This window comes from Watersipora subatra, chromosome 7 (genome assembly GCF_963576615.1).
Source record: "Watersipora subatra chromosome 7, tzWatSuba1.1, whole genome shotgun sequence".
Lineage (NCBI taxonomy): Eukaryota > Metazoa > Bryozoa > Gymnolaemata > Cheilostomatida > Watersiporidae > Watersipora > Watersipora subatra.
Window position 1 is genome coordinate 53,886,019 of NC_088714.1, and position 22,699 is coordinate 53,908,717.

Genomic DNA, 22,699 nt, shown 5'->3' on the forward strand with positions numbered 1-22,699 from the left:
CATGTCATGAGTTTACAATTATTAGCAAAATGAAGTGGCATTGCTGAAGTGTTTCTTACAAATATTACTAGCTAAATGACCGACATTTGATGAGTAATTAAAATGTTTTTGCACAAAAAATTAATTTTCAATCACCATTTTTAATTATCATTCTAACTTTTAAATTAAGGGCTTTTTTATTGTTGTGTGTGTCTGATCAACACATAATTAAAAGATTTGAACGCACGAGGCATAGCTAAAGCAGATTGTTGATAAACATTTCTTATGCTTTATGCTATACATTAAGTTTACTCTTTATGGTAAAAAAAGCTCATAAAGTAGCAGATAATGTAGTTGCCATTGGCTAAGTTTATTTACACATTTAGTGTGAGTAACTTAAGCTAGTCTAAACCTTTACTATAATAAGAACCGGGTCTGTGCCGGTGTACAATTCAGCATTAACTTTGCCATGGCTTGTAATAATTGTCTGTATAATCAGTATGCATCATGATCTTTTATGCAATCATGATATTCAAATACGCAAGATTATTAGCATGCTGAGAAAAGCGTTGTTATGTCTCTGTAGAGCAAATAGGCTATGTAGTGTGATAAATAGCACGCTTGTCTGCCAAACTGAGGTTTCCATGTTCAATTCATTGCCAAGTTTTATCATTGCTAAAAATTTATCTCTATAACTTTGCGCATCTACATTTTTGACCGATTTAGTCCAAACTTTACACGAATTTGCTTTATGCTTTTTACCAGAGCTTCAAAAATTTTTGGTTTTCAAACTTTATCTGATTTCTGAAAACCAGCCTCATAAACATAGATTACAAATTCAAGAATGCATTAAGGACAATTGCCCACAATAACCCTATTCATCAATTGTTATCATAACAGCAGTGTAGCAACTTCTGTTGAAAATTTACGTACGTGCAGCAAGCTATCTGATTGAAAAAGAAACAACTTGAAGATTTTTAAAAATGAGAAATATATAAAAGATTGAAAACTTCGAGCAAAGCCGGGCCTACTGCTAGTTGCAACTAGAGATTACCTAAAAACTGTTACCATCACTCTTCAGGTAATTGGATGCTTTTTTAAACCAAGCGTATATTTTTTTAATACGACCTATTTGTCAGTATTTTAGCTTTTTATTTTGGATAGCTAAATCTTTAATTTGACCGTACATGTAAAAAGTATTTTAAAATGTAGTTTAGTTTGAACCTAAAATAGTTCCTAATATAAACAAGTCAAGTCCGTTAATATTGCGATATTTTTAATATTTTTGTTCATTACATGATTTCTGTCAGAATCAACGAAAAAATTAGCATGTGTGGCTATACCTTCACACCATCAACCAATACAGCACTCAGTCACTTTGCCACTGAAAGAAGTTGTTTTGCTCATGCTGATTACTCATGAAAATCTCTCAAGGTGAACAGGACTGCCAAGTATACTAACACTGATAAGAGTTATCATATTTTATGTATGAAACACACAAAACAAAGGGCACTCACTACCTCTTATAACATTTCATCATCTTGCAAAAGGTAAAGTAGGAGATAATATAAACACTTCAGGTCTGTTAGTATTGCACAACTCACATACAGTGCGGGTTTTGGCTACGAGCCCGCAATGTTTGGGATACTTTAAAGAATTGCGAAAGGTACTCAATGATACTACCAAATATAATTATTAGCTGTTATAAACTTTTATAACTAAATGCGTCTGCATGGCTAAAAGACTTTGAAACCTAGCCGAAAAAATTCAACTGATAAACATGGGCATGTTTGTGTATTGATGGAACAACGCACACAATAATAGGCAAAATCTATAATAAAATTAAACCAAGCAGAGAGACAGCACCCATGGTTCTTTTTCTGGTCTGTTGCCTTAGTATTATAAAGGTTACCATGGCAACTAATTGTTTCACATCATACTTTCTTTGATGTAATTACATTATTTACAGAGCAGTCGTAGCTTAGTAGTTTAGTGGTTTAGACTGTCTGGCTTGCAAACAACAGGTTGAGGTTGAACTCCTAGAAAAGGCAACTGATATTAACTACAAAAAGCCATTGGTAGAATGGTATCCACCATTAAATTGCTCTCAGCAACTAGTCATGTCTCCAGCCATCGAGGTTCCCTTGACACAAGATACAGGCATGTCATCCAAGATAATGGAGCCATTGTATGCGCAACAAAGCTCTTAATAAAAACAAACACTGTAAGATAAGCTTGCACATAAGGAGTTCACAAAGCATATGAGTCTCTGTCATCATAGAATTATAAGAATACAACCTATTTGCTTTTCTATCGCACCCTACATTTCCAGTCAACCCCGTTTCTCGTTATTATTTGCTGCACACTATTTACCAAATCCACTTTTTCCATCTTTAGCATAATCATGTTTTTAAATCGGTTTTTTTTTCTGGTTTTGTTTTCTTTTAACTAGAGTACAATAGTTCTCAGAATTGGCAGCCACCATTGATTCCCCAACTTAATAGCAATTGAATAAGGATGGCTTTAATGGTTGTATTTTGTCTCCCATTAAAAAGTCGGTGTTCTTTTATGTTTTTCTATAGTTTGTTCTAACTGTTGGAGTCCTCTTTTCTCTTTTCAAGCACATCAAGGAAGTTTGTTTTTCTTCGTTTCTGGTGTCAGGTGCACATCATGCTAGTATCAGCATTTCCTATCTTAATTTTATCTCACATCATTGGAAGGTGATCAGAACGATTTCTAATTCTGCTCTGAATCAATTTCCTCATCTTTTCTTCAAGTTCATTTTTCTAGATGAGGTATTACTGTGTAACCATGTTTAGTGTTTGGGTGCATCTGGTACACGGGTTCTTGTAGGTTAGACTAAGGTTTTAATTATTAATGGTCTGTTCCACAGTATGCTCTAAGCTTATAGCTTCAAGCATGGCAAAGGCGTTATCCAATTAGTGTCAGTGTGTTATTTTGCACCTAAAGATAGGTGAGGCGCAGTTTTGTCTTTCTCTAATCAGATGCATGTAGGAGAGAATGATTGTTCAGAAAGATAACTGTGTAGAGTGAGTTTGCAGTAGCTGACGAGGATTGAGAAGACTTTCCAGAACAGCCTCGTTCTTACCTTGAGCTGAATAAAGTTTGTCACCAAGAAACTAGGCTCATGTTTATAAACCAAGCCATTGCTTCCATTGTAAATAAAAAATGAGAAAAAAGAATTACAGCTTCTCCATTTTTTTCGGCTTTCTATTTACGGATGTTAGAAAAGTTCAAGTTCTTAAATTTTAGATATTTTACTCTCCAAGACTTCCAATTTTGATAAATCTGTCAGAAAAAGGTTCTAAAGCCCAAGGCCAAACTGGCTAAATCTTCATTTTTCATAATCTGTGTCAGTATTCTGAGACATTTGGCTATATTCTCAATATTCATAGTTGCTAGATTTTCAAACATCACTAGCATCTGCTCCAATAGTTTGTATGGTAGCCGTATGCATTATTTTATGTACAGGGAGCGCCATGTTGTTACACTATCAGCCACTACAGCACTCAGTCACCTTGCCACCACACGTACTAACACTGATAAGAGTTATTATATTTTATGTTTAAGGCTCACAAAGCAAAGGGCACTCACTACCTCTTATGACATTTTATCATCTTGCAAAAGGCAAAGTAGGAGATAATATAAACACTTCAGGTCTGGTAGCATGGCACAACTCACATACAGTGCGGGTATTTGGCTACGGCCCCCGCAATGTTTGAGATACTTTAAAGGATTGTAAAAGGTACTCAATGATACTACCAAAGATAATTATTAGCTGTTATAAACTTTCATTAGTTGGGAACACAGATAAGTGCTTCAAAATATTAATGCTCAAGAGCTTCTTGAATATTTTATTGCATTTCTGCAGACTAGCATTATATGCGTGGGCAAACCAAGTCAATGGTTCGATAAAAAATAATTAAAAAACAAGTAAATAACATATTTTTTATATTGCTACCAGTGACCAGGGTGGTAAAGATTGATTTATTGGGCACCATGGTCACAGTGCTGACTCTTCCGGTCACAGAAAAAAGCTCGGTCACTGCTGAGGACGACAGGACAACCGAGAAGACCGTACTAGAAAACCCAACATAAAACAAAAAGAAAAGTGGGTGGAGCCTAAAAAGAAGAAAAAATACAGAACGAGCACAAAACGATGGTTTGAGTAAAGTTGAGTAAACTTGATCAGGGTTGTACTCGCATGTTCTCTTCATGTTTGCTTATGGTTTATTGACTATCTTACATGTATGCCGATGTATATTTATTTATTTGAATATACCTTTGGAGTTTCACACTCTGTGTTATTGCTTGAATGTCTTGGGGAGAGTAAATAGAACCATAAGTTTCGTTTACAATGTTTTCTTTTTTATGCTTTTCAATATCTTTATTTTTATAATATTTCTAATAGCAGAACTCTGTTGACTTAACATGTTTACAATAAGAATTTTCCTTTTGTCAATAGCCTCAATCTGTAAGAAATATTAATATACAATTTCAATATTCAATGAAAATATACAATCCATATCTCAATGATTGTCACCTAAATTGCTGCACCTCAACCTTTCTTCAAACATCATTGCAATGCGCACAGTTTGGTTTTACAAAAATGAATTATTATACTATAGTAGTTTCTTGGCAATAATTTAATTTCAAACAGAAACGTTTTTCAACTTATGCCATACAGCAACAATAAATCAAAAAAAAAGAAAAAAGGGCAACGGTTAACCATTAAAATAAAATAAATAGCTTGACAAATAGGTTTTAAAATACCTTTCTCTGCTACGAGAACGGATATTACATTGTAGATAGAAGATTGTTAAAGCAGCTGGCGATGATATCTTCAAAATAATTGTTAGTGATTGTATGCAATTTTTATGTCGCATAAGTTGAAATTATGCGAACAAAGTTCTAACTGTCATGTAAACAACGAGGACACAAACCTTGAAAAATCTTGAAACCTAAAATTGAAGTAAAATAAACATTTAGCATAAGCAGAGTAAGAAGGTGGAAAAAATTTGGAAATATCATTCGTTGGAATAATTATGCTAGAACACGGATATAGATTTTTTATAAGTCAAAATGCTTTTTTGCAACAAAAATAAATCCTTTTTGACATATCTTGGACTAGATTATAATAAATGTGCTTTGTATAAAAATGTTACCTGTAAGATACTCCTGGAGGAAATACAGACATTTATTAGCATCACTGATGCTTTCAATAATTATACTAGATTGAATAGTACAAATCCTTAATTCAACAAAATCTACTTTTGTTTATACATCTTTCACGACTCTGTCAAGATTTGCAGTTCTAAATTTGTAATTTAAAATTCTATACTAGCTTTCTTTAAGGCACATATTTGTATTGTAATTTATATGTGTGTTGATGATTATTATTCTCATGATAAAAAAATCTAATAAAGCGCATGTACATAGTTATGAATTGACATGAAATCAACCTAAAAGCAACAGAAATATGCAACTAAACTTACTAAATTGCAAAAATGGAACCACTGTTAAGCCTAAAAAGGTTTAGTATCAATGAATAGCTTTGGTTTGTAAGTTGTCTGTTCTTGAGCTAAATTTAAGCTAACAATTTTATAAGTTTTACAATGTGGTTATGTGATATATATATATATATACATATATATATATATATATATATATATATATATATATATATATGTATATATATAAATGTATATATATATATATATATATATATATTCCTATATATATATATATATATATATATATACATTTTATTATATAATTTAGTCTTACATTGTAGTATATTATAGTAGACTTTACTATATTAATTTACATTGAATTATATAGTGTTGCAGTATTTTGTTCTATCTTATCCGGTACTATATTATATTTTATTGTATTATGATATTTTATATGATACTCTTTTATATTTACATAACTTTTTTAAACAAAAAATTAAACTGTAAGAATATAACACCAAAAGATTTTAGTAAAACTAAGATAGTGTAGCAATTAATTAAAGTAAGCCAAAGGGCTAGTCATGACCCATCCACCTTATCTCAATAAATGGAACACAGCTGAGTTAGGTTTACTGTTTACTTAGGCTGAGTTAGGTGTACTAGGCTATATGGGGTGGGAAGATTGGCAATGCTTCATAGTTCATTTGACAAGCTTCTTCAATTTGACTAGCCAATGATAAGTCAACACTTTGTAAGAGTATAAAGTTTTGAAATAAGCTATGTTCATATTCCAAGCAAGAGCTGATAGATCACCTTTAACACAGGTAAAGTTTATTGAAGCTGCACTAAAGTGAAACTAACTTTTGATATAATGAGCACCCACTTTGTTATTTTATTTGGTAAAATCATAATTTATTAGTCAGTCATACTTTATCGTTACAGTACTCATTGTAGAATATATGTTACTCTGTTCATTTCTTAATATTATCATTTTAATAATACAATAAATAACTAATAACTAGGCATCTAGCTTCTTATAAACTAAACTTGTTTTTACCCTATTTTGGAGTATTTAACTGTTTGCAAAGAGTTTTTGGCATTGTTAAAGTAAAGACAATTACATTTTTTTGATTAGTATAGCACTTTGATGTCACTTATCTGCTCAATTTATTCTTTAACTTTAGGAGTTTTTTTAGAACTTGAATTATACTGATTATAGTAATTATACTTCTTCAGCCAGTTTGTAGCCTAAATCAAAAGTTTCAACTACTCTACTCCTCATTAAAGTATTGATACAAATTTCATAGCAGTAACTGAATCAAATGTCGCAAAACATTTAAACCAAGTAAAATAATGTTCAATTTAAATTAATACTCACAACAAACTTAAACAAAAAAAAGTTAGTTGTGTATTCATTCTATTTTTGTGTTTTTTATTAATAAAATCAAAGAATATTTTTCTGTTTTGTTTTTTTACAAAGATTAATCATTAACATCCAATTTCAACTCAGTCATTGTTATAACAAGTTTTGCTTGCTTATTTAACACATAATTTTTCATAAAATCTTTTTACAGAGTTTAAAATTGAAGAAACAAACTCAGCTTGTTATACAAATAGACTTACGGTAACTTGAGCCGTGATGCAAAGTAGATAACACAACATTTTTTTTCAATTTTAAATAAATTATGTATATACACAATCATATCTGTTGTCTTTTATATCGAACCGATTTTTGTGTATTTGCTTGATTATTGAAAGTTCAGTGCAATACTGTATTTTGGCAAATAGCCTTTGATGAAATCACTAACAGTTGCTGTGATAAATTTGTTATTATAAAAAATTGGTTTCTTAATAAATTTTTAAAGCAGTAAATCAATCTTTTGTATTTGCTAAGTTAAATGTGAGCTTACCAAATGTTTCTGTTTTTCATCATTTGCAAATGTTTTTAATGTTTGAGGCAATCGTGCTGCCAGGACTTTTCAAAATTAAAACTGATAAAACTTAATTGTGGTTTAAATGCTCAGATCAAGCAAAAACACAATTATGACATCAATGGTTCCAAAGAATTAGACCATCTCAAACATCAAAAACCATTGTAAATGATAGAAAACTACCGATACCTTCGGATAAGATCTACCAAAATTGTATGTGAGTTCATCTTTAAATGAGGATTAGATGTAAAGCGTATGAGCAATCTAAAACAAGCCATTTATAAAACCTTGATAATTCATTAAAACATTATAACATTAACAAAAAGCTATACCATAGCTAAAGTGACTCAGTAAGTTTGTTTTATGATATACAAATTTCCTTATGTGCATGTTTTGGTCTCAGGCTGTGCGGTCATAGAGAGATGTTAGTCGATATAAAGAAGTACAAAGTGGGCTGAATTACAAGAATTGTCTAACTAGAAAATTACTGAAACATTATTTTATTCTTCTGTCATGTTATTATTGCTTGACTAGTTGGTTTTTTTGTTCTCACATTTACTAGTAGTCTTGGCAGTTTCGGTCACTGTGAGAGATTGTCATGAGCAATCGGTATGTTCATGATTCATTTGTGAAGTGGCATGGCAGTCGAGTGGTCTAGGGGTTACTGCATCAATTGGTGAAATGGAATGTCCCAGTTCAATTCCTGTGCAAGGGAATTGTTTTCCTAACGCTCTTAGCAAGGCTTCGGACAGACGGACATATAGACGGACAAAGACAAGTAACACTGCAACTTCAGTGCATTAGCTGATATCAACTATCACAACGATAACAGCTTGTGATGTCATTTTGAATGTATTTTTTTCGGATCATTGTAACTGCAATAAAGTTTAATGGATATAATCTTGACACATTCTGGCAGTTAGAGCTCATCAAACATCAAAAGTTATTGTAAATGATAAAAAATACCGCTGCTTTTTGATAAAATACAATAAAATCTTAGGAAACTTTATGTTTAAAAAAGAAAATTTTTATTAAATTTGGTCAAAAGTTATTAAAGCTGTTAGCTACTACTTTCATGAAGTATACTTCTCCTTTATTTTAAACACATTGACCACTTAGAATCAGGCAGTCATAAAGAAGGTGGCTCAACAGTACTTTCAGCCTATTTTCAAGTGTTCAAAAATTCCTTTTCTCTTGCTAGCTTTTATCGGCAGCGCTTTTCAACTGTATGCCTTCTGATTGTCACGGTTTTATTGAGGTTTAGGCTTATCATATGTGCTTGGCGTGTGTTGTTAGTTACCAAAGGCTTATCAGTGACTAGCCATTTACATTGTTAGCTTTAAACTTACCATCCGAGGTTCGGGATAAGGAGGGGTTGAGTCCAGTTTCGTTGGCTTTCAAGAGCTATACAGGATGTACGTGACATTCAAATTTGGCATAGAAGCAGTTTTGACCTTGACTGTAACTTTGATTTTAAACCGAATAATCCGGATAGAGTTTTAATTTTTATGATCTTGAATGAAAAAGCCCTGTTAGCAGTTACAAATAGTAGAATGCTCTGCAACAATTTCAAAAGCTTCTAATAATTTACAAATGAATTAAATTAATAAAAAGTTTCTCTTAAAGCCGTCTGCCATTCTTAGATCAATTATTAGTGGAAAGAAATTTACATTTATGATAGAAATGATTGCTCATAGCTTACAAATGAAACATCCATTTGTGTATTAGTTTTGATTAGAAATCAGAACAAAAAAATTAAAGACTGATTTTTAATTAAATTTAAAGTTAATCAAATTAAAAATTAATTAGATTAAAAATTTTGCACAAAAGTTATGCTTTTTGTTTTATCACATTTTAAAAATAAACATTTTACATTGCACAAATTAAAAATTTTCCTTGATCCATATCTTCAAGAAGGGCGCTGCATTTCTTTGTGTAACATATTGACCAAGGAATATTGTGTTTGACAAGTTACTAACCAGTTCCTGCTTGCTTTGTCACATAGCAAGAATCGGTGCTAAAATAGCTAGAGCAGTCCACTTTCTCATTAGAGGTTGTTCTACAGGGGCTACAGGAGTAGCAGGAAATAGCGTAGCTTCTTCCAACAAGCATGACTACAAATAAACACAATAAATAGCAGAACATGACACAGGAGATCAAACCAGTGAAACACCTTGTTTTTCATGTATTAACTAAAAACATTGTAGTTTATAAAGTGTTTGAGGGAAGGTTCTATATAACCACTAGCCAATTTAATATGATGAAAGCATATATAGCTGCATGCACCTAGTCTGATAAATAAATGTATGGCACACTTATTCAATTTAATTACAGAGCTCATACCAGTATTACAGACTTAATTTTATCTTGGTAGATGTACAAATATAACTAACATAGTTAAAGACAACAATAAACTGTGTTTAAAAAGAGAAAAACATCATCTTTGTAGCATCTCTATAAGTTTATTTGGCAAGTTTTATGAACATAAAACACACATAAGTAAAGGTTCATGCAGACACCAACCCACACACTCAAGCATATACCTACACACATGCACAAACAAACATAAACACACACATACACACATGCGCACACTCTCATGCATGCACACACATGTGCACACACCTGCGTATACGCCTGCACGCACACCTGCACACACGCCGGTATACACACGCTCACACACGTGCTATTACTCACATGCATGCACCCTCACTCAACGACACACATACTCAGCCACACACATACACACATACCAATCTGCACACTCACATACCAATGCACCCCTGCACACACACACACACACACACACACACGCACGCACGCACGCACGCACGCACGCACGCACGCACACACACTTACACAAATGCCCTTATACACGCGCACACACCAATGCACACCTGCACATCCATGCGTCCATGCATGGATGCATCCATGCGTTCACACTCCTGGCATCTATGCACCTCTGCACAGACAAACACACTCACACACCCATGCACTTTTGCACACACTCACACACCCATGCACTCTTGCACACATAAACACAAACGCTCACAACATTATTTATTTCTTTAATGACTGTTTGGCTAAAGGTATCGACTTGTGAAACACTGACTAGTGCCATTCCAAAGATGCTAAAATTTACCATTGAGTGGAAGAGGAATCCTTTAGTTGACTCAACAAAGGTAAATAAGTCAACCAGTTTTGTTTATCAAAATATTTATAAAACAAACAATTGAAAAACAATTAAGATAATTTTGTTACACCTAGTCATGCATTCGAAAATTTCAATATACGTTTCACTGTTTTCCATTTCAGTGCGATTTATTTCATTCTCACATCTTTCCCACCTTTTCTTCATATTAGTAAATTTGCTATTGCAATACACAAAAGCTATGAACTTTATTAGTTTTTTAGCATAACTCTGGGTACCAACAATTTAAAAGTCTATTCAATTAATCCGCGGTACTACAAGTTGTATACGCAATTGCTAGCTGGTCACTTTCTAGTTTCCCAATAAAAATCAAAAGTTAAAATCTTAACAACAATTGGTGAAATGGAATGTCCCAGTTCAATTCCTGTGCAAGGGAATTGTTTTCCTAACGCTCTTAGCGTGGCTTCGGACAGACGGACATATAGACGGACAAAGACAAGTAACACTGCAACTTCAATGCATTAGCCAATATCAACTATCACAACGATAACAGCTTGTGATGTCATTTTGAATGTATTTTTTCGGATCATTGTAACTGCGATAAAGTTTTATGGATTTTAATCTTGACACATTCTGGCAGTTAGAGCTCCTTAAACTTGAAAAGTTATTGTAAATGATAAAAAATACCGCTGCTTTCTGATAAAATCTAATAAAACCTTGTGGAACTTCATCTTTAAAATTTTTTTTTACTAAATTTGGTCAAAAGTTATTTAAGCTGATAGCTACTACTTTCATGAAGTATACATCTCCTTTATTTTAAACACATTGACCACTTAGAATCAGGCAGTCATAAAGAAGGTGACTCAGCAGTACTTTCAGCCTATTTTCAAGTGTTCAAAAATTCCTTTTCTCTTGCTAGCTTTTATCGGCAGCGCTTTTCAACTGTATGCCTTCTGAGTGTCACGGTTTTATTGAAGTTTAGGCTTATCAGATGTGCTTGGCGAATGTTGTTAGTTATCAAAGGCTTATCAGTGACTAACCATTTACGTTGTTAGATTTAAACTTACCATATGAGGTTAATGATAAGAAGGGGTTGAGTCCAGTTTCGTTGGCATTCAAGAGCTATGCAGGATGTACGTGACATTCAAATTTGGCATAGAAGCAATTTTGACCTTGACTGTAACTTTGATTTTAAACCGAATCATCCGGATAGAGTTATTCGACATACGAATTAGCTCAAAGTCTAGAAGGTCAACTTATACATTCATTTGTAAAGGTCTTATCGTTGAATATCCTGAACTGAAAGTTGAACTAGTTAAGAAAGTTCTTCAAGCTTCAATAAGAACTTGATTAGAGTTAAAGATAAACTTACACAAAATTTTAGTAGATTTTATCAGAAAACATCAATATTGTCTAATATACGCAATTATTTTTTATGTTTGAGGTGGTCTGACTGCAAGGATGTTTCAAGATTGCAAGCGCCAAAAGTTAAAATACTCAGGTCAAGCAAAAAATCAACTATCATATCCATGGTTTCAAAGATACCAAAAGAATAGAGACACGTAATGCTGTAACTTGAACACAATAGCCAGTGGCAACTATCACAACGATAACAACCAGCGATGTCATCTTGCAAGTATTTTTTTCTGGCCATTTCAGCAGCGATCAAGTTTTATTGATTTTAATCTTGAAACATCTTGCCAGTCAGATCACCTCAAACATCACAAACAGTCCCAAATGGTTGAAAAACACAAAAACTTTCTGATAAAACTTGCTAAAATTTTGTGCAAGTTCATCTTTAAGTGTTGTTAGCAACCAAGTAGGATCTGTGGTAGGTTATGAGTCAGAATTTTAAGGAAAGAAAGATTTATTGAAATCAAGGGCAGATAAAGTGATTTCAGTTTTTTGTTTCAACTCCATCTTGTTTATTAAAATTGATCTATATTGGTAAATACTACTTTGTCATTATGTCTGTCTGTTAGTCTGCATAAACACTGTTCCCTGTGCCTTCCACCAGCTAGATAAAAATATTTGGTTTCAACACACCGTCTGGGTCTTAAGAACCAACCTATTAAACACCCACCTGCTGCAGGATGTCTGATTGAAAATGAAAGGAATTCAGGCATCGTTACTCTTACTGCCAGTAGTAAATATTTCAATGTAGCTAGTTTTTCAAACCGTCAGAAACTATTTTCTGTCAGCAATTACTGTCATACAAGATGTCGTAGCCACAAAAATAGGTAAAAGTTCAATGGTTCACTCAAAACTTTGGAAAACTTGTGTGTACAATTTATTTCTATGAACTTGTTTGTTACAGGTATACTAAGAGAACAAGCTACCAGCTGCCATTATTTAATTCAACATGGATTTAAGAATCATTCTCCTTGTCTCTGGTAAGTTTCTGAAACAATGATATTTCATTAAACTTGCGCTATTTGCTGCTGTCATTTTTTATTTAGTTCTAAAAAGATTTCAGCAGATGGAAAATAGCCAGAAGGGAACTAGAAAGTGACCAGCTAGCAATTGCGTATACAATTTGTAGTACCGCAGATTAATTGAATAGACTTTTAAATTGTTGGTACCCAGAGTTATGCTAAAAAACTAATAAAGTTCATAGCTTTTGTGTATTGCAATAGCGAATTTAAACAGTGGAACGTATATTGAAATTTTCGAATGCATGACTAGGTGTAACAAAATTATCTTAATTGTTTTTCAATTGTTTGTTTTATAAATATTTTGATAAACAAAACTGGTTGACTTATTTACCTTTGTTGAGTCAACTAAAGGATTCCTCTTCCACTCAATTGTAAATTTTAGCATCTTTGGAATGGCACTAGTCAGTGTTTCACAAGTCGATACCTTTAGCCAAACAGTCATTAAAGAAATAAATAATGTTGTGAGTGTTTGTGTTTATGTGTGCAGGAGTGCATGGGTGTGTGAGTGTGTGCAAGAGTGCATGGGTGTGTGAGTGTGTTTGTCTGTGCAGAGGTGCATAGATGCCAGGAGTGTGAACGCATGGATGCATCCATGCATGGACGCATGGATGTGCAGGTGTGCATTGGTGTGTGCGCGTGTATAAGGGCATTTGTGTAAGTGTGCGTGCGTGCGTGCGTGTGTGTGTGTGTGTGTGTGCTGGGGTGCATTGGTATGTGAGTGTGCAGATTGGTATGTGTGTATGTGTGTGGCTGAGTATGTGTGTCGTTGAGTGAGGGTGCATGCATGTGAGTAATGGCACGTGTGTGAGCGTGTGTATACCGGCGTGTGTGCAGGTGTGCGTGCAGGCGTATACGCAGGTGTGTGCACATGTGTGTGCATGCATGAGAGTGTGCGCATGTGTGTATGTGTGTGTTTATGTGTGTTTGTGCATGTGTGTAGGTATATGCTTGAGTGTGTGGGTTGGTGTCTGCGTGAACCTTTACTCATGTGTGTTTTATGTTCATAAAACTTGCCAAATAAACTTATAGAGATGCTACAAAGATAATGTTTTTCTCTTTTTAAACACAGTTTATTGTTGTCTTTAACTATTTTAGTTATATTTGTACATCTACCAAGATAAAATTAAGTCTGTAATACTGGTATGAGCTCTGTAATTAAATTGAATAAGTGTGCCATACATTTATTTATCAGACTAGGTGCATGCAGCTATATATGCTTTCATCATATTAAATTGACTGGTGGTTATATAGAACCTTCCCTCAAACACTTTATAAACTACAATGTTTTTGGTTAACACATGCAAAATAAGGTAAGGTAGGTTTGATCTCCTGTGTCATGTTCTGCTATTTATTGTGTTTATTTGTAGTCATGCTTGTTGGAAGAAGCTACGCTATTTCCTGCTATTCCTGTAGCCCCTGTGGAACAACCTCTAATGAGAAAGTGGACTGCTCTAGCTATTTTAGCAGCGATTCTTGCTATGTGGCAAAGCAAGCAGGAACTGGTTAGTAACTTGTCAAACACAATTTTCCTTGGTCATTATGTTACACAAAGAAATGCAGCACCCTTCTTGAAGATATGAATCAAGGAAAATTTTAAATTTGTGCAATGTAAAATGTTTATTTTTAAAATGTGATAAAATAAAAAGCATAAATTTTGTGCTAAATTTTTAATCTAATTAATTTTTAATTTGATTAACTTTAAATTTAATTAAAAATCAGTCTTTAATTTTTTTGTTCTGATTTCTAATCAAAACTAATACACAAATGGATGTTTTATTTGTAAGCTATGAGCAATCATTTCAATCATAAATGTAAATTTCTTTCCACTAATAATTGATCTAAAAATGACAGACGGCCCTTAAGAGAAACTTTTTATTAATTTAATTCATTTGTAAATTATTAGAAGCTTTTGAAATTGTTGGAGAGCATTCTACTATTTGTAACTGCTATCATGGTTTTTCTTTAATCAAAATCATATGAGAAAAAAGGCAGCAAATTAGTGTGCTTGCATTTTTATGAATACAACTAATTCAGCTCAAAACACTGATTTGTTGTAAGCCCTTAAGCATTTTCAAACACTCAGTATAAGTAAACATTTCAGTTTCAGCATAACACATTTAATTAGTATCACCAGCTTATACTAGCAGATTACAAGGCTGGCCACAAATAAAAAGTGGCCCTCGGAGACAAAATATTTGTTTAAAGTAAATATTTTTTGAGTTCTTATATCTGTATACTTTCGTCTTGCAGACACCAAAACCTTTTAACAGTTTTGTAACTAACTATCTCAAACTTGTAAATCTTTAACCGCAATGACCGCAACAGTTAACCTGCAATGATATTATAGCATACATCCTGTTTTGCAATTTGTTAGAGTTTTCAATTTCTATTTTATTCTAGGTTTGAAGTCATGTTTTCATTTAATATATATATTTACCAATTTTGGATAATAGCTCATTGCACTCATTGATACATTTGCTGCAGTTTGCAATCAAACTTAGCTTTTTAAGTGCAATAGAAGAGGAAGTACGAGCGTCGAACAATTGTAAGATCGGATTACCTCAATGATGCTATCGAATAATATGCTATAAATCTGCAAATTTGTTAGTTATACAGTGACGATTTATCAAATGCTACAAATATATACTCATGAACAAGTGACATAAACAAACCATATTTATATTACATGCAGATACATGTACAAAAATTAACGTTTTATAAAGAAAAATATTTACATCGTTTGCTCAGATAGCTGCATTCTGATGGTTGCTTTCAATGGAACGAACCTTTTCTAGTTGTCCAATACTTTTCACGATGTTTTCTTACCTCAACTCTTCTTATGCACTGCTGAACTAGTCAATAATAGCGTCGGAACAATGTTTTGGCAGAGCAAAACTTTACTGCGTTGCATTTAGCACAAATGCAACAAGTAAAAGCTTTGCTTGCTAAACGTAACCTTTGGCCTAAAACTAGTCGTTTATTTACCATCGTAAATGTAAACCAGTTTTTATATACCAGTACTTTGAAGTATCAAGACCTAGTTAAACAAGGAATTACTATTAGTTTGAGACAGTTCTTAATTATTTGTATAAAGTTGCTTTCAAAGTTTTAATGAAAAAAGCGAGAAGCTTTGTCGTTGTCACTTGACATTATGGGTTCATAACATCAAAGATTGTCAAAGTGGCGACCAAACGGTGATGGCGTTCACATAGACGGTGGTACTCTATTTTTCAACCATTCTCTCATAGTGGTGGTTACATAGAGATGGCATTCAAATAGAGGTGGCGTTCAATTGGAGGCTTCACGGTGTTTTTGAAACTATTGTGACATGCCTGCAGGCAGTTGATTTGCAAGAGCGTTAGAGTGTTAGTCTACCAAGCTGATTGTCACGAGTTTGAATCTTATTTGAAGTAGTATTTTATCTCAACATTTATCAGTGTCTTAGGGCAGATAAACAGAAGGTATGGTAAACATCAGGCCAATCATGCTAGGCATGTCGTTTGTCAACTACGACAGTGTAGATAAGGGAAGCATGAAAGTGATAAAGTGACCTAGATCCTACATTCTTGGGAGCAAATTGTGGACCTGAGAGGGTCGTGCTATAAGCTGACTAGGTCTTTTCTGAGCAGCAGTGATGGCAGCAGCAGTGGCAAATTGCAAAAAATATTTTGGCATTTTTACCCATCTATATTTATCCGCTGTTGTTCATCATTATACATGACATGGTGATGGTAATGATGGCGATGATGATGATGATGATGATGATGATGATGATGATGGTGATGATGTCATGTGATTCTGAACAAATGAGTAACAGTTCCCTATATTTATGGTTTTTCCAGTGTCCATGTCATGCGGGATGGACTTACTAGACAGCACTAGACTTTCCAATGGATGTCATAGTGCAAATGGGATTACTGTTTGTCGGTGCAAGACTGACTACTGCAACACCCAAGAACTTCTGGATAGTTCTGGAAAGGGAGTTGCTGCTAGTTTTTTTGTTACCCTTGTTGCTCTTCTGTTTCCCAAATTTTTCTAGTAACAAAAGTACTTGATGGTCATTAGATTTGCTTTGAATTGTTCTCTTGCTATTTTCAACCCAGTTGGAGATGAGTAAATGGAGCAGTACTAATTAACCAGTGTGTATCTTTTAGCAAACTCTCTATCTTTCTCTCAGACTACTTCTAATGATGACTGTAACTAGAGTCAGGCAATCATTGTATGTACTCTTTCAGTACTTCTATACACTTCCATAGTTTTAATATTAATATTTAGAAGCATTCTTTTTTCAAACTTTAATAAACTATTTCCTAAATATAACCTGATTGCTCTTATTCCGGCAGAAAATATACCAACATGATACACTTAGTAGGGTGACTGCATAATGAACATGACGTCTCAGGATCGATCCATGTATATTACACACTTTTTTGGGGATACCTGAACAAGACCCTTGCTTATATATTGGTATAACATCTATGACCTTTCTGAAGAGTGCAAAAACTAATGGCATGTCGACTTGGATGAAGCCCGGCTGGCTGAACAAGGTCCACGCTTGAATCATAAAAAATGGGCTACTTGTTTAAAGTGTATGAAATGACTCAGAATCATGATAAAAGCATCATTTAGAGCAACTTCATGATTGAACCATACAAGTTGGGATACATTGCAGTGATGCAAGAACTGTGATTAGAGATACATTTGAATTGCCTCTAACTACTAAACAATTTGTTGCGCAGAAAAGCAATTATAGTCAGAAACTTGCGGGTATTAAAATTGGAAGTAGATGAACCAAGTGACTTCTACCACTTACACACTAGTGTCTAAACACACCATCAAAAGAGCACACAGGACATCTTGTGGTGACTCCACTGATGATGAAGACATGTACATGTACTTGAGGTACGTGAGTAGCATTAAGCACCTCATTCTTAAAATTGATAGTTTAGACTCAAGGATGAAAGAGCTTAGAGGTTGGACCATCAACAAGCTCTCAGCTGCCTCTGGCCATGAAGGCGGGATAATGATCATGCTGTTCATTATCTTAACCATAATTATTCATATCGTTACAAAGAGTCATCGATGCAGGATGGCATTTGGCGCATCCTTTCAGTCTTCAGACTTTTTGTCTGTTTATGCAAACTAACCTGCATAGATGTCTGCATACTACTTGTCTACTAGTAGAATGCAGTAGTCTAGTACTACTGATTACTACATTCTGCTAGACTGTTATTTTAGTTAGACTGCAGTCAGACTATAGTCAGCCTGCAGTCAGATTGCAGGCTGACTGCAGTTTGACATCAAGCTGTCTGCAATACTGACTGCCTAGACACTGACACTAGACTACAACACTAGACTGCAGTCTGTTGCAATAGATTTGTGTTCAGAGTTGCCTGGTTGAGAGCACTTGATGTCATAGTTTGCAATGTTGCATTGGCTATTTGGTTAGCTTTGTTCAGTTTCAAGTATGTTTAGAGAAAGTCGCCGACTTCAGATGTTCACTGCCTGCTCCACACTTTTGAATTCTTTAGTATCATCTTCCCTACTAAGTAGGTTCTTCTGGCTTTAGTTAGAGTGCTCCATGCATAGTCAGCATATGTATACATGCACTACCCAAATGCCCTTCTAGTGCCTCATAAGCTTAGTCTAAATATTTACTAAACAATAGCAGTATTTTAAACCTGCTTAATAATTGTTACATTACGCTTAACGATCAACTGTGCTAGTTAATAGCCTCAAGTGTTTTAAGTTTGAGTATTTTACCCAATGTAATTAATGTAGTCACAATCATTAATCATTAATCCTTACCTTGAACTAAATAAGGTTTGTCGCTAAGGACCTAGGCTCATGATCATAAACTAAGTCATTGCTTCCATTGTAAAGTCAAAAGTATGAATTACAGGTTCTCTCTTTTTTGGGGGTTTTCCGCTCACGGATGTTAGATGATTTCAAGTTTTCAGTTTTTAGATCTGTTCCTGTCTAAAACATTCAATTTTGAGATTTCTACTAGAAAAATCTTCTAGAGCACAAGGCCAAACTAGCTGAATCATCATTTTTCATAAGCTGGATCAGTATTTGGAGACATTTGGCTATATTCCCAATATTCGCAGTTGCCAGATTTTAAACTTGAATTGCATCTGCTCTAATAATTGTATGACTTGAAATATTTTATATACCTATACACAATTAGCTTGTTTTCATTGTTCAATAGTTGGCTGGCATAAAAAACATGAGGTAAAACCACAGCTGTTAAGATTTTCCTAGATGAATCTGCCGTCATTTTTACATAGACCAACGGTTTTCACAAATTCCATTTCCTCTTTGGCGAGTTAATAGCCCATTCTGTTTGAGCAGTAAAGTTCATTTTAGAGTCAATTACTATTCACACAACTACATTTATTTGAGGTTACATTAATGGTTTCTCCATTAATAGTGAATCCTTGAATATTAATTGTAAAATCAACTAGGCCAGTCTGGGAACAATTCACTTTTATCATCAATTTCTTCATCTAATTTGAGGAGATTTGACAATTCTTCTAAATAATGATTTCCAGCAACTGTTCTTTTTTGTCCCATGTCATGAGTTTACAATTATTAGCAAAATGAAGTGGCATTGCTGAAGTGTTTCTTACAAATATTACTAGCTAAATGACCGACATTTGATGAGTAATTAAAATGTTTTTGCACAAAAAATTAATTTTCAATCACCATTTTTAATTATCATTCTAACTTTTAAATTAAGGGCTTTTTTATTGTTGTGTGTGTCTGATCAACACATAATTAAAAGATTTGAACGCACGAGGCATAGCTAAAGCAGATTGTTGATAAACATTTCTTATGCTTTATGCTATACATTAAGTTTACTCTTTATGGTAAAAAAAGCTCATAAAGTAGCAGATAATGTAGTTGCCATTGGCTAAGTTTATTTACACATTTAGTGTGAGTAACTTAAGCTAGTCTAAACCTTTACTATAATAAGAACCGGGTCTGTGCCGGTGTACAATTCAGCATTAACTTTGCCATGGCTTGTAATAATTGTCTGTATAATCAGTATGCATCATGATCTTTTATGCAATCATGATATTCAAATACGCAAGATTATTAGCATGCTTAGAAAAGCGTTGTTATGTCTCTGTAGAGCAAATAGGCTATGTAGTGTGATAAATAGCACGCTTGTCTGCCAAACTGAGGTTTCCATGTTCAATTCATTGCCAAGTTTTATCATTGCTAAAAATTTATCTCTATAACTTTGCGCATCTACATTTTTGACCGATTTAGTCCAAACTTTACACGAATTTGCTTTATGCTTTTTACCAGAGCTTCAAAAATTTTTGGTTTTCAAACTTTATCTGATTTCTGAAAACCAGCCTCATAAACATAGATTACAAATTCAAGAATGCATTAAGGACAATTGCCCACAATAACCCTATTCATCAATTGTTATCATAACAGCAGTGTAGCAACTTCTGTTGAAAATTTACGTACGTGCAGCAAGCTATCTGATTGAAAAAGAAACAACTTGAAGATTTTTAAAAATGAGAAATATATAAAAGATTGAAAACTTCGAGCAAAGCCGGGCCTACTGCTAGTTGCAACTAGAGATTACCTAAAAACTGTTACCATCACTCTTCAGGTAATTGGATGCTTTTTTAAACCAAGCGTATATTTTTTTAATACGACCTATTTGTCAGTATTTTAGCTTTTTATTTTGGATAGCTAAATCTTTAATTTGACCGTACATGTAAAAAGTATTTTAAAATGTAGTTTAGTTTGAACCTAAAATAGTTCCTAATATAAACAAGTCAAGTCCGTTAATATTGCGATATTTTTAATATTTTTGTTCATTACATGATTTCTGTCAGAATCAACGAAAAAATTAGCATGTGTGGCTATACCTTCACACCATCAACCAATACAGCACTCAGTCACTTTGCCACTGAAAGAAGTTGTTTTGCTCATGCTGATTACTCATGAAAATCTCTCAAGGTGAACAGGACTGCCAAGTATACTAACACTGATAAGAGTTATCATATTTTATGTATGAAACACACAAAACAAAGGGCACTCACTACCTCTTATAACATTTCATCATCTTGCAAAAGGTAAAGTAGGAGATAATATAAACACTTCAGGTCTGTTAGTATTGCACAACTCACATACAGTGCGGGTTTTGGCTACGAGCCCGCAATGTTTGGGATACTTTAAAGAATTGCGAAAGGTACTCAATGATACTACCAAATATAATTATTAGCTGTTATAAACTTTTATAACTAAATGCGTCTGCATGGCTAAAAGACTTTGAAACCTAGCCGAAAAAATTCAACTGATAAACATGGGCATGTTTGTGTATTGATGGAACAACGCACACAATAATAGGCAAAATCTATAATAAAATTAAACCAAGCAGAGAGACAGCACCCATGGTTCTTTTTCTGGTCTGTTGCCTTAGTATTATAAAGGTTACCATGGCAACTAATTGTTTCACATCATACTTTCTTTGATGTAATTACATTATTTACAGAGCAGTCGTAGCTTAGTAGTTTAGTGGTTTAGACTGTCTGGCTTGCAAACAACAGGTTGAGGTTGAACTCCTAGAAAAGGCAACTGATATTAACTACAAAAAGCCATTGGTAGAATGGTATCCACCATTAAATTGCTCTCAGCAACTAGTCATGTCTCCAGCCATCGAGGTTCCCTTGACACAAGATACAGGCATGTCATCCAAGATAATGGAGCCATTGTATGCGCAACAAAGCTCTTAATAAAAACAAACACTGTAAGATAAGCTTGCACATAAGGAGTTCACAAAGCATATGAGTCTCTGTCATCATAGAATTATAAGAATACAACCTATTTGCTTTTCTATCGCACCCTACATTTCCAGTCAACCCCGTTTCTCGTTATTATTTGCTGCACACTATTTACCAAATCCACTTTTTCCATCTTTAGCATAATCATGTTTTTAAATCGGGTTTTTTTTTTGGTTTTGTTTTCTTTTAACTAGAGTACAATAGTTCTCAGAATTGGCAGCCACCATTGATTCCCCAACTTAATAGCAATTGAATAAGGATGGCTTTAATGGTTGTATTTTGTCTCCCATTAAAAAGTCGGTGTTCTTTTATGTTTTTCTATAGTTTGTTCTAACTGTTGGAGTCCTCTTTTCTCTTTTCAAGCACATCAAGGAAGTTTGTTTTTCTTCGTTTCTGGTGTCAGGTGCACATCATGCTAGTATCAGCATTTCCTATCTTAATTTTATCTCACATCATTGGAAGGTGATCAGAACGATTTCTAATTCTGCTCTGAATCAATTTCCTCATCTTTTCTTCAAGTTCATTTTTCTAGATGAGGTATTACTGTGTAACCATGTTTAGTGTTTGGGTGCATCTGGTACACGGGTTCTTGTAGGTTAGACTAAGGTTTTAATTATTAATGGTCTGTTCCAAAGTATGCTCTAAGCTTATAGCTTCAAGCATGGCAAAGGCGTTATCCAATTAGTGTCAGTGTGTTATTTTGCACCTAAAGATAGGTGAGGCGCAGTTTTGTCTTTCTCTAATCAGATGCATGTAGGAGAGAATGATTGTTCAGAAAGATAACTGTGTAGAGTGAGTTTGCAGTAGCTGACGAGGATTGAGAAGACTTTCCAGAACAGCCTCGTTCTTACCTTGAGCTGAATAAAGTTTGTCACCAAGAAACTAGGCTCATGTTTATAAACCAAGCCATTGCTTCCAT

The 22,699-nt window shown here is 33.9% G+C and overlaps 1 protein-coding gene across 1 annotated transcript; it reads left to right on the top strand.

Annotated features, from left to right (window-relative positions):
- The first annotated feature begins 6,163 nt into the window (after positions 1–6,163).
- LOC137400316 (CD59 glycoprotein-like) lies at positions 6,164–17,290 on the top strand. Its single transcript, XM_068086644.1, has 4 exons — positions 6,164–6,277; positions 12,853–12,928; positions 14,338–14,472; positions 16,813–17,290. Exons 2-4 carry the CDS (start codon positions 12,898–12,900, stop codon positions 17,007–17,009), a joined length of 363 nt encoding a protein of 120 aa, XP_067942745.1. The 5' UTR covers positions 6,164–6,277; positions 12,853–12,897; the 3' UTR covers positions 17,010–17,290.
- The last annotated feature ends 5,409 nt before the right edge of the window (positions 17,291–22,699 follow it).

Bases quoted from the DNA above. Each gene is read 5' to 3' on its own strand.
- LOC137400316 (XM_068086644.1), top strand. From the start codon at position 12,898: ATGGATTTAAGAATCATTCTCCTTGTCTCTG. The intron at 12,929-14,337 runs GTAAGTTTCTGA...GTTTATTTGTAG, and splicing joins AATCATTCTCCTTGTCTCTG to TCATGCTTGTTGGAAGAAGC. The intron at 14,473-16,812 runs GTTAGTAACTTG...TGGTTTTTCCAG, and splicing joins GGCAAAGCAAGCAGGAACTG to TGTCCATGTCATGCGGGATG.